Genomic DNA, 13,507 nt, shown 5'->3' with positions numbered 1-13,507 from the left:
CTAGTCTATGTAATTCTTGATTTACCCTTCTATTCGTAGTTCTGTTCATCAGTTGTCAAATCTTGCAACATATCCTCGACAAATCCCACGCTCTGTTTAAATTCTCATTGCAATGTGTGTCGGACTCTGTTTGCCTGATATCCGTGTTTCTATTCTCAACACCCCGGTCACCTTGCACCGGGTTAGTCCATGCAAACAGTTGTCCATGCTTATTTGGTGACGCTTAAAGCTGTCATAACATTCCTGTTATTCGTGACCATATTTCCGACCCATATGTCATGATCGATATTCAGAATTGACGATATACTTCCCTCCTCCAAACAATTACAATATGTGAAATCATTTTGTGACAAAAGTTCAAAACCTGAATAATCATGTGATTTTAATTAAATGCCCACCGTCTGTTTTGAGTAGTTTTCCTCCCATAATGAGTAAGGCATTTAAAAACAAAAACATCCTTTGTATTAAACTGAACGAACAATAGCCATATGCGGTGTGGCAGATTCAAAGCACAGCTTGTGCTTGCACAATATACTGTGGAATGTGTTCCAGAGTTGTAATTTAAAATGTAATATATTTTTGCATGCTTAACAGACCCAAGTAATGTATGAGGTCCTACACCCACCACACGCTGTCATTTACAGCAGCAGCAATGCAGCCAAGAGGTTGCCAAGAGGTTGCAAGCTGAAGCCAGGCCCATATAAGCTGTTGCTGTTTTGAGAAGACCAAGAGGGAGATTCGACCCTGGTGGCCGTTTTGTCTGCCTTACAGCTGTCCTTATTGGCGTGCATTAAACGTAATTGCATATTCCCTCCGAGGATAGGGCATACCACAAGCAGCAGTGTTTCCGCTGCCATTTAGCTCCATCTAGCGCTCACTGGCCAGACACTTGCATTGACGTATTCTTGTTCATGTAACAACGGAGCAGTGGATACAATATGGCTTCTGGTGACGGCCAAGGGCACTGGGTTATTCTTCACGTTTTCAGTCCAACTCCTGTACCTCCGATTAGCACGTTTGGCTACGGTACCGCATGTTCCGTAGCCAAACGTGCTAATCGGAAGACGTTCAACATACCTACAACTCCAGATCATCTCAGTAGAGCCATTGGGTGGGCCACCTTTAAGGAGAGTGAACTTAGGTGGGCCAGAGGGACACCTGTTCATTCAGTGCGCACCCCAGTAGCCAAAGACCCCCACCAACCCCCCTCAGCCTGAACAGTGTTGGGGAAAGTGCTGTTAGCAAACCCTAACGGTACGCATGGGGGTGGGTGGCCAGCACGACGCCCGATCGCCTTTGTCCCTCCAGTGGCAATGTTTACGCACCACACCAGGTCCTCATTTAAGGCTGAGCAGACCGAGGGGAGGACCTGGACCGGTTCAGATATTCGTCGCTGGTGTTGGTGGCCATGAGTAAGAATAGAAACCGGTTCGCTGGGTTCGTAGCGCAGCGCACTAACCGCTACACGACCGTTCCCCACCCCCAATACACCCTACCACCCAGACAGATTGCCCTGTAGGCAAGGCCAGGTGTAGCCTTGTGGCCAATAGTCTGAACCATTCCCTTTTTACCGTGGGATGTAACAGGGGATGTCCTTTCGCTCCTACACTTGCTTAACATATTTGTTTTGTTCATCAAATAGTTAAATGAGCCTTTTGTGGCTGTACCGGTGGAATTTCCATCTAGTGAAGATTTCGTACACTAATCTTATTTACGCCTGGGTGTGGTCAAGGGATGGCTTACCTCCTGGTCAACGCTGTTGGGTATCCTGATGACCTGGTAATTTCTGATCGCTCTGAGGAGCTGGAGACTGTTCCTCGAGCTAAAGGTTACCACAAAGCGGTTGGGCCTTAACATCAGCCCCACCACAATAAGCTACCTGTCTGGGTTCTGTGTCATTACTAAAACTAAACTGCCTTAACCCTTCATGAGTAGCAGGGTGGTTCTGGAGAGGGTGGAGTTCCCATACTTAAAGCAGCGTGCCGCCGATGGCTAGCTTCGGCTTGGCAGCAACTGTATCACACCACGTCAATCGAGCACCATTATCTATTCATTGGCTGCATGGATTTGCCAACGACGGACGCTGTTGGAACCAGTCGTCGGAAACTAGAGGAGGCTCACGAAGGATTGCTACTGGGCAGTTGGAAGGCAGAGGAGTGACATAATGTAGTTGGCAGTGAGGAGTTTAGCTTGCATATCTGCCAGTCAACCCATAACACCTGGGTCTGTCCCTCGACATTTTACCAGAAAAAAAATACATTTACTTGGCCTTCTTTGTTCTTTGTTGTGACCATTTTTGTTGTTTGTGCTTTTTTATGCCAATTCTTAAAGGTTTTTTTTCGATGGTGGGGTTTTCATTTGCTTAGTCGTGGCTGTACATATGATTTCGTCATTGTATTATAATTCATGTACAGCGGTATGGGATGCTATTCGCATAAATGATGCGATATAAAATGAAAGTATGCATGTTCACCTACTCTGGAAAAGTGTTGTGGTGATGTCACCTCCATTTAGTAGCGAATGGCAGCTGTTTGGTGCGATCAGTAGAAAACACCATATTCCCATTACCTCTTGAAATTATTTTAACATGTAAATCATTTAATTAGAGAGAATGCATTAACAAAGATATCAGACTCGTTGCGAAACCACCCAGACAAACTTTACATCGTTGTTCTTAGGTTTCAGTTAGCACCTCTGATTAGCACGGATGGGTACGTACGGTGCGAAAGAAGTTCAACAAATGCAGTTGACCAGACTATATTTGAGAAGTGAAACTCATTGCCCTTTATGCAGCATTGCATTTGCAATATTTCTTGCAATAAACATACATCGACTAGAGTTTGAACACACATAGAACACTAATTGTAGATTTACACGTGTAGTTAATGAAATCATCCTTGAGATGACTTATTTGAGTAGAACATAGTGCACGCGTCACTGGGCGAAATGTGCAGGAGACTCAGATTTGCTCACAGGTGACACTGCTGGTTACTTTGAATGCACACCATTGAGTGGGAACGCCCGACAATTTCTGGAATGAAATATACAGGGGGGGGGGGGGGGGGGCTTGGACATGACGTCAGCCCGAGCAAGAGGTCCATAGCACAACGTGCGAACGAACCCATTGCTTCACCACGGCCCCCAACCCCACAAAGTCTACTAATGCTAACATAATTATAGTGGGTAACCTCCGCTTATATAACATGACAAACCTAATCATTTCATGACATTCTACGCGTGCATCTGTCTGCACCTGTCTGAAAACTGTTCAACAAATTGTTGCTAACACTGCCGTACAAATGGAAATTAATAACCTAATAATCACCGGACATTTTCAACATTGGGTGCTTTGTTGTTATCATAACGCATTTTTTTTGTTCAGATGTTTTTCTAGTATTGAAAGGCAACACCTTGGAATGTCACCATGAATGAAAAGCTCTAAGTTATACATTAAGTGACACCAAAAAACACGTACAAAAATTCGAAGGTTATTGCTGACCTTCACAATCTGACCACAACGCGTTATTTGTAAAAGATATCACCATCGCATACATTTTACATTTTCAAGTTTGTGATTATACATCTCATAAATCATTCTTGCAAGAAACATTAGTTCCCAAAATGTACCAAAGAAAAAAAACAAATATTCACATAGCCGCTGTAAATTAAAGATTTGTTTTTATTTTATTTTCAAAGTGAATACATAAAATCTGTAAATACGGAGCTTATGTCGGAATCAGTGAAACCGTGAAGGTGTGAGTCCTTTCTGCTCCAAACACGCGACATCCATCCCGTGCAGCGCAACTCGCAATGACGAGGCTAAACCTTCCGTACGCGTAAGAATTTGAGAAACATAAATTAATGCATTTACGAAAAAATAGCTATAACAATGCTGTCAGATAAACAGGGCGTTAGTGAAGATATTTATATATATTTCCTAATATATAAGTAAAGCTATACAGGTAACCTAAGGATTAATCCTTAGTAATGAAAGGTGTGCAAAATGCACGTTAAAAACATTACACAAGCTTCAATAATAACATGGCTTAAACTAAACCACGTACTCGTACAATAAATGTTGTCTTTCAAAATGTGTTTTTTTTTCTCAACTTCGTTTTATTGCTTTACAAATAGGGAACAACTATAAATGTGTTACATTCAAATATATATTACAAGAAGATCATTACCGGAAACCAGTAAGGATAGGGAAATACTCTACTGAGTGATGGGGACATATAGGAGATGAAAACCATAAAGTTATTGCAGAAACAATTGAACAATTGACTGCATTTAATTGTGCATTCATAACACTTTCTTTAAGTGGAAACACTTAGTGTGTAAAATAGAACATTGGTTTAGGGTTGCCATTGAAATGGTAGAACTTTTTTTTAGAAAAAAAGGGCCGTTCCAGCATTTGGCTAAAGTTACACTGTATTTACTGAAAAGCATTAACATTGTAACAGCATTTTAGATTTCACCTTAAAGAGAAGCATTACTATTTGGCCCACTGGTATTTCACTTGGTTAGACAAGTTTAAAACGACACATCTGTAAATTGTAATAACATTATATAGCATGTGTTAAAAAAAGAATTGCAACATGCAAGCAGCACTGGAACTGCCCTTGTTCACCAAAATTGCTGACTGTTACCAACCCTATACTCATGTTAACAATACTGTCTACTTAAAGCAACACCTGTGCATTTTAGCATTGACGACAACTATGATTCATCTTACAATGTACAGACATCTTAACGCATAGCATTCTTTCATGGCGAATAAACAGAGTTGAAATAAAGGAGAGAGAAAAAAAAGACAATACGTCTCCCTCCAAGTTTGAGCCATACAAGGTGTCATACTTTTTGGACACTGAAAATGCAATGTCTTTACGGCTTTCATCCATCAGAAACTGCACCTACTCAAATTCTCCAAATATAGATTTAAACATACACTATATAAACCTTTTATAAATATTATCATCCCTTGTCGTAACCCTGCAATAATCTGGAGGGTTTCCTTCCCATGATTTATACTTCTAATTGCCAAGTGCTGCAAAAGCGAGCATGACAAGTTATACTTTTGAAAAGCCTTGTCTGGTAGTGACTGTGTAAAATTTAAAATTAGCATGCAGCATATTAATTTTCGGACTTTAAAAAGTGTATTTTTTGTCATCTTATTGCCTTCCACATTTCCATATGCGAACCACTTGTTGGACCGAACAGATGCATGTACATTCTTGGGAAACACAAGAGGGCATCCCTGAGACGCGGGAGATGGGTGATCACACGGTCTAATTGGTTTACGATCTAAACACATAACCATGTATGAAATTATTGGTGCAAGTGCTATAAAAGTTAAGCGTTGTATGATGAAAAAGATACATAAAAGAATTGTAAAAGGGGTTGACATTTTCACTGTTGTGCTAGAACAAAATGTTGTTACATGCATTTTAAAAAAAGCCAATATTTTACATATCAGGACTAACTGAAATTATAGTTTCCATCACAATACTGAGTATAAATGTGGATTAATACATTTTGAAAGTCCCAATACTATGGTGGACTTGTGGAGGAAAGTTGGGTATTTTGCAAAGGGCATTAAGGGACTGCAATTTTTTTGTAATATGAACTTTGAGTGCTTAGTAATACTGAATGTCAGTAATTAAAATAAGAACAAAAATACACGTTACAGGTTAAAAAAAAACTCAAGCTTTAAAAGGAAAGTGCAAAGACCATATTAAGGGCAAGTCAAATGAGAAAAAGTGGGTGCTTTTGGCACCAAACCTACCCAAGAGCATACTTGATTGTCTAGATTAAAAGTATGTTATTTACATACGAAACTTTAATACGCTGGAATATTTCATTTAAAGTTATTTCACACTCCAAAGTTACTGTCCTCTGCACGATGTTGGACATTAGAACGGCTGAATCGTCAGATCCAAAAAAATAAAAGATTTTGGCATTTTTAAAAATGTATTTAATTTCTTATATAAAAGAAAAGTAACAAGATATAAATTATGAGCCATTTAGACAACATGACACGCAAGAGTATGAATTGTGCAGTAAATGGGAAAACCATGAATATAGGGCTTTAGTCTAATGCCTTGGACATTTTAGCGTTAGAAACACAAGCAGCATATAAGGGTGAAGCAATGAAATGGTCATATACATCCCTACTTCAATCAAAAAGGACTATCCCTGAGAAAGGCTAGAGGTTACGAGATCTGTTAAAAGGAACCTTCGAAATGTCACCACTACAAACCAACATCACAAAGATCTATAACAGGACACATGAAAACAAAACCATTTTCCTTCAATATATTATTGGTGTTGCTTGCACAAAACAATACAATGGGATTCTGTCACCTTACATCGCTACAAACCCACACTAACTTAACCATCAACATCACTAATCTCTCAGCCGAGAACCAACGAAGAAACGAAGGGTTGAACACCAATACATATTACAATAAAAATAATGCTCTTAAAACAGTGAATTCTTGTCATTTTTCCACAAACCCAAATTATTTACTTCTTTAATTCAAAGGTAGAGAAGAGATACTTCAATTCAGGTATCAAGCAAGACACGTTAATAATACCATTCTTACTTTTCCCATTTTCCAAAAAAACACTAAAATGCTACACAGTTGTGCTGGAGGCTTAAAAAAGTACTATACGCAAAAAAATATAATGCAAAATGACTACACGTTAAAACGTGTTTGGCTTTATTCGAGGAACCAAAAGACATAGGATAAAAAAACACTACTGAAAAATTGTATTTAAAAAGCCAGCAATTGTATAAGCTTTCCTTCAATGGGTTATTGCTACCGTGGGGAATTTAATGTCTAGTGAGACAGTGAAAATATCACAATTTTGCTCGATGAATTCCTTTACCATTAAATGTATTGTCACTCTCCCTGAGACTGACCCAGTTAACACATACACACACCATTCATTAAGTCTAAATAACACAATTCTGTATACATATGCATACAGAAGTATAAACACTTAATAATTGTACAATACACACAAAAGTAATCAACCCAGGCACAAATTAATGAACGCATACCATGTAAGTACGCGTAACTATGTACATAATGGGATTTGAAATTACAAACGAATGTGAACCATCACGTTATTTTAGAAAAAAACAGTGATTGTGATTATATACTACTGGTACGTATACAAAGGAGTCTCAGAAAAATAAGTGTCAAAGTACAGAGATGACATTAAAGGGAACATGCCAACAAATAGGGACTTGAACACTCCCATTCATTCATTCGTTTTTCTACCCATCCAAATTAAAAAAGGTGCTCAAACACAAACATAAATGCAACTCTACATCTGTATAGTCACCAAATGTATATCTAGACAAACAATACTATTGCACTAGGGAGCAAGGAGCAAATGTGTGCAAAAATGTTTTTAAAGGGAAAAAAATAACAAGTAGCGAATCATGAAGGTTACTCTACATATGCGGCATCAAATAGTTAATCGATATATATAAATTGGAACGCTGTCTTCAACACGTAAACAATTCCACACTGCCACCAAGCCACCACTTCCTTTTCTCATGCTGGAATGTTTGCAGAGCACCACCAATTAGCCACCACCAGACACTTTTGCAGAAGCATGTGCAATGTCACTTTTTACATCGTTATTTTCATTATTGTATATTTTTAAAAGGCGCATATCCAATTGACCTACCAAAGTAGTGAAGCCACAATACCAAATGTAATGTGTACTCAAAAATGTATAGATGCACTTATAAACCTGGGCCGGATTGGGTTATATAGGGCATAAGAATGATCAGTTCTTACAATTGTGTGTACAATTATACACACAAATACAATTGTATTGTCCGTCAACTCATAGTCCCTTTTTTGGAAAGTTGAACGTGAATAATGCATGCAATAAAATGGTATTGTTATCTTACTCTTAAGTCACCAGTCATCAAAAATTGCTCACAAAGACCAAAATAATAAGCAGTTAGGTATGCAGATGGTGGGAGAAAACACATTGGCGTTTGTGAAAGTTTAGTACAGTATTTGGTACATTTACGCACAAAAATATACTCTTAAAAATTTGAATGCACAATACATCTTACAACGTTTTACCCCAAATATAAGGTGTCTTAAAAAAAATACACACTTTTCAAAAATGCGTAAATCTCATCAGCACGATTGTATCCAGACAAGGCTTTTTGACATGTCTCTGCTCTTCATAACCATTGGAACTTTTAGTGCGGATGCCACAAAGACGAGGATCAAGTGTAATACTATAATTTCCATGTTACAAATTAAATAAGAATCCATAAACCATTTTAACTCTTAGTGCGGGTGTCACAAAGAGACAATGATGAAGTGTAACACAGCAATTTCCAGGATACAAATCAGAATAAAGTGTTTTGTTTTCTTAATAATCTAATGCCCATGCTAATAAAACGTTTGTTTTAGTTACATACTAAAACAATTACATATAAGAAAATACATAACTTTACAGAAAATAGACGCGCTCTTTTGTTGATGTAATTTTTTTCAGTTATGAACTGACTGCATGTTTTTCAGTTTGAGTTTCATATACACACGTATATAATTATAATCAACGATCATCACCGTTCAAATTCGTGAGAATATTAATGGAAACATTTTCAAGATTTGTAAAATTGGTTTCACAATGTGCAATAAAATATCATGGGCCTAAAAGTACTGGCACCCGTCTATATACATGGATTAAAATGTACCACTTTGAAATATATTATCCTGTTTGTATTAATTTTAGTAACGCATGTTCTACAGTGAGGGAAAAAAGTATTTGATCCCCTGCTGATTTTGTACGTTTGCCCACTGACAAAGAAATGATCAGTCTATAATTTTAATGGTAGGTTTATTTGAACAGTGAGAGACAGAACAAAAAACCCCAAAAAAACGCATGTCAAAAATGTTATAAATTGATTTGCATTTTAATGAGGGAAATAAGTATTTGACCCCCTCTCAATCAGAAAGATTTCTGGCTCCCAGGTGTCTTTTGTACAGGTAACGAGCTGAGATTAGGAGCACACTCTTAAAGGGAGTGCTCCTAATCTCAGCTTGTTACCTGTATAAAAGACACCTGTCCACAGAAGCAATAAATCAGATTCCAAACTCTCCACCATGGCCAAGAGCAAACAGCTCTCCAAGAATGGCAGGGACAAGATTGTAGACCTACACAAGGCTGGAATGGGCTACAAGACCATTGCCAAGCAGCTTGGTGAGAAGGTAACAACAGTTGGTGGGATTATTCGCAAATGGAAGAAACACAAAAGAACTGTCAATCTCCCTCGGCCTGGGGCTCCATGCAAGATCTCACCTCGTGGAGTTGCAATGATCATGGGAACGGTGAGGAATCAGCCCAGAACTACAGGGGAGGATCTTGTCAATAATCTCAAGGCAGCTGGGACCATAGTCACCAATAAAACAATTGGTAACACACTACGCCGTGAAGGGCTGAAATCCTGCAGCGCCCGCAAGGTCCCCCTGCTCAAGAAAGCACATATACATGCCCGTCTGAAGTTTGCCAATGAACATCTGAATGAATCAGAGGACAACTGGGTAAAAGTGTTGTGGTCAGATGAGACCAAAATGGAGCTCTTTGGCATCAACTCAACTCGCCGTGTTTGGAGGAGGAATGCTTCCTATGACCCCCAAAAACACCATCCCCACCGTCAAACATGGAGGTGGAAACATTATGCTTTGGGGGCGTTTTTCTGCTAAGGGGACAGGACAACTTCACCGCATCAAAGGAACGATGGACGGGGCCATGTCCCGTTAAATATTGGGTGAGAACCTCCTTCCCTCAGCCAGGGCATTGAAAATGGGTCGTGGATGGGTATTCCAGCATGACAATGACCCAAAACACACAGCCAAGGCAACAAAGGAGTGGCTCAAGAAGAAGCACATTAAGGTCCTGGAGTGGCCTAGCCAGTCTCCAGACCTTAATCCCATAGAAAATCTGTGGAGGGAGCTGAAGGTTCGAGTTGCCAAACGTCAGCCTCGAAACCTTAATGACTTGGAGAAGATCTGCAAAGAGGAGTGGGACAAAATCCCTCCTGAGATGTGTGCAAACCTGGTGGCCAACTACAAGAAACGTCTGACCTCTGTGATTGCCAACAAGGGATTTGCCACCAAGTACTAAGTCATGTTTTGCAGAGGGGTCAAATACTTATTTCCCTCATTAAAATGTAAATCAATTCATAACATTTCTGACATGCGTTTTTCTGGATTTTTTTGTTGTTATTCTGTCTCTCACTGTTCAAATCAACCTACCATTAAAATTATAGACTGATCATTTCTTTGTCAGTGGGCAAACGTACAAAATCAGCAGGGGATCAAATACTTTTTTCCCTCACTGTACATACTTTGCAAGGAAAGAATATTGTAACTTCAGATTTAGAAAAACGTCATTTGAAAATTGAGAAACGTGCCACGGACATTTGAGTGTTAAGCGACTTGCTTGCCGTCACCAACGGTGAGGACACATTATGAACAAATGTCCATTTGCAGCGTTTGCCAGGAGCACAAGTGGTACACGTCCACTGAGGCCATCAGGTGGATGTCCAACTTAGACGTCAATTTATAGTTGGTACTCAATTCATATCCATACGAAAGAGAGTGTTACACTTCTCCATTAAAATGTACAGCCTCAAATAATTAGGACAAATGTATGAACGGAATATCACAAATACAGGACTTTGTAAATAAAAAGGACATTCAACCACGGAAAGAAAAAAAACACAACAATTGATTGTCAACACTGTAGCCTTTCTTAAAGACTTCCACTCTTGCAAAGATACATTCATCTCTTCGCTTCATTTACCCTGAATCCAACAGTTATAGCGTCTTGTTTTTTTCCCCCCCCAAGAGAAATTTCTTGAAACCAATAAAATATACATTTCAAGTCTTTTAAAATCTAAAATTGTCATACCACTGATGCCTGGTGAGTGCTAAAATGAATATATACAGCCCAGTTTACACATTACTTTTTTATGACGTGACTGTGATCGGAGCCAAATCCTTTGGCTCTTCATGACAGGGACGGAGTTAAGTGCTTATTTTGTTAATGTTAAGGTTATAATGCTTTAAGCAATTAAAGGGAAACGACATTTGTTTTTATTTTCACTCTAAAATTATACAAAATATAGTGTTTGTAGTGCCTAAAACACATCAGGTGTAAAATACTATCGCTTTAAACTATCAGTAGTTTGTTAAAAGTTTGAGAAAACAATTTAGCATGCATACACTGCATGAGATTCAGGCCAATCTTCCAGAAGCCTCCACTGGTTGAAAGAAAACAAAATACACTCATGCAGCTTGGAATTAATGTGCAATTTATACTATACTTGTGTTTAGTGTGCTGCGATAAAATAGGTCAAATCACAGAGTTTACATTTTTCAAAATAACGTTTCGCATAAAACGCGTACGACTTGTCAAAAACATACCATATACCTGGGTATTCCCAGATAAAGTCAAACTAAAATGGCAGGAATTTGTGTTAGAATGTTGTTATTGGTTTCTGCTGGAAATTTATTGCTAAGTGCACACCACCAATCCGGGTGGAGAATGCTCATCAGTAGAGGCTTTACTGCTTGTAGAAAATATTTTCATGTTGATGCTTAGTTTGTTGTTGTTGTCGTTTTACATTTACCACACACTGCTGATCAGTTGTTGAGCATCACACTTTGTATAACGTCAGCAAGCCGAGGCTTTGTGTGAAGCGACGCTTATCACTAAAGTTCAAGTTTTCGTAGAAAGTGGGACACAGGTGAAATATAGTGAAGTCAAGCACTGTTTCTTGCTACAACACAGCATGTTGTCGCTGTGCATCTTGTTACTAAATATTTTCTTTTAGCAAACCGGCAGTAAGATTCCTCGTCATTGGCTCTGGTTCTCATCCGTTTAGAATGGAAAAAAATGGGACCAATGGGAAGCTGGCCTCACAAGATATTTCACAAAAAAATATTGATTAGCGATTATACGTTGGTTCATGTTGCACACCGGAATTAGCAAAAAAAACGAGTGTTCATTTCAGTTTTGTGGAGATCCTGATGATGAAAATTAAGTTTTACCCCTTCTAAAAAGAATGGTGCACACCATGAAACCAGTGTAGATACTAATCTTGTTGTGCTTCGTTCAGATGGTTGAGTGAACTGAAACGCGCCAGCCTTTAAATAATCCATCATTAGATCTGAAACTCCTACTTCATTGGAGGAGTGCATCCACCCTAAATGCTTTAGAGCCATGGATTAACATAACATTGGTGGCATATCCATTAAATCTGCCATAAATGCAGTGGATTGTTGGCTCAAAATAATTTAAGATGGGGCAGCTCTAAATAGTTTCCTGAGCTCCCTCGAAACTCACCTGCAGCACTGAGGAACGGACCCTGTTGTGTCGAAATATTCCTGATGGTTTGGTTGCGAAAATGCGAGGTAACATCAGCTTGAGCCAGCTGCCGATAGTTTCTATCATGCTAAACTTCACAGCAGAAGTGCCTTTGCAATCCTACCTTCAAACATAATGCTCTGGTGTGCATCTATCATCCGTTGATTGCATTTGTGTTTGCGTTGTGACAGCCACTCAATTGTCCGCTAAGCACTGAAGACCACTTGAAAAAAGTTGACTTGCAGTGTGAAGATGGGACGGGGGGGGGGTGCGAGTGGCTTCCATCAATATTAACGCCTGGCTGACACCACTTGGACATAGCGAGAGGAATGGCTAGGATTGAAGGTGGGTACAAGGAGGGACGAGGGAGATCAAGAATGGGCTGTGAAATACACAAGCAGCCGGTGTTGGATCCCATGTGCTATTGCTTCAGGTAGCTTGTGAGCCTCGACTCAAAACTCATGTGCCGCATGCTGAACGGTGTTCATAAAACCCCCCCGGACAGCCCTCCTCAACCAATGTCACGTGCAGACAAGCAGCACTAGCAGCACTAGCAGCAGCGGCAGCAAATGACAGTGGCATCAGTTCCCGTTGGCTGCTGAGCCAGGCTGCAACTGCTGGATGTCAGAGCTGAAGAGCTCCTTGTAAAGAGGCGGGAAGTGGGAGTGCACTATCTCCTGATGACCCTCTCGGAACTCCTGAAACTTCTCCATGTGCAGCGCACACACCTGTCGCAGGACTCCCACCTTGGGCAGCAACTGTACACGCAACAACAAAACCAACATCAAATGTTGACCTGAATTTTGCATGGCATTATGTTCACGCGATTGTAAATCGAGCAGCGATGTGTACGTGCAAACATTTGCTTGACATAGGGCCATCGTAAAATGCTAATATTTCAACTGCTGTGATTTAAAATTGTGAATTTGGAATAATTTTACAAAGCGATTCAATTTGGTACACATTGAATCATAATTCAGGAGACTGTGTACTACTTCTGTGAATTAAAACTATTTTCTAAAGCAAATGTTGATTTCAGTGTTTCCCTGTTTAACATTGCTGCAACACTGTGGGGAAAAAACTTGCACGA

The 13,507-nt window shown here is 39.6% G+C and overlaps 1 protein-coding gene across 3 annotated transcripts in view; it reads right to left on the bottom strand.

The window, feature by feature from the left end:
* Positions 1–3,661: 3,661 nt before the first annotated feature.
* Positions 3,662–13,507, bottom strand: part of LOC116939517 (nuclear receptor ROR-beta-like) — a 188,579-nt gene continuing 178,733 nt past the window's right edge. For all 3 annotated transcript variants that reach the window (XM_032947999.2, XM_032947989.2, XM_032948009.2), the window contains exon 11: positions 3,662–13,175. In XM_032947999.2, coding sequence (XP_032803890.1) covers positions 12,999–13,175 — 177 coding nt within the window. In that variant the 3' untranslated portion in view covers positions 3,662–12,998. The remainder of the gene's footprint in view (positions 13,176–13,507) is intronic.

Source organism: Petromyzon marinus, chromosome 1, assembly GCF_048934315.1.
Source record: "Petromyzon marinus isolate PM22_M1 ecotype Great Lakes invasive population chromosome 1, UKy_Petmar_22M1.pri1.0, whole genome shotgun sequence".
NCBI classification, from domain to species: domain Eukaryota; kingdom Metazoa; phylum Chordata; class Hyperoartia; order Petromyzontiformes; family Petromyzontidae; genus Petromyzon; species Petromyzon marinus.
This window is presented reverse-complemented; position numbering and strand designations above follow the sequence as displayed.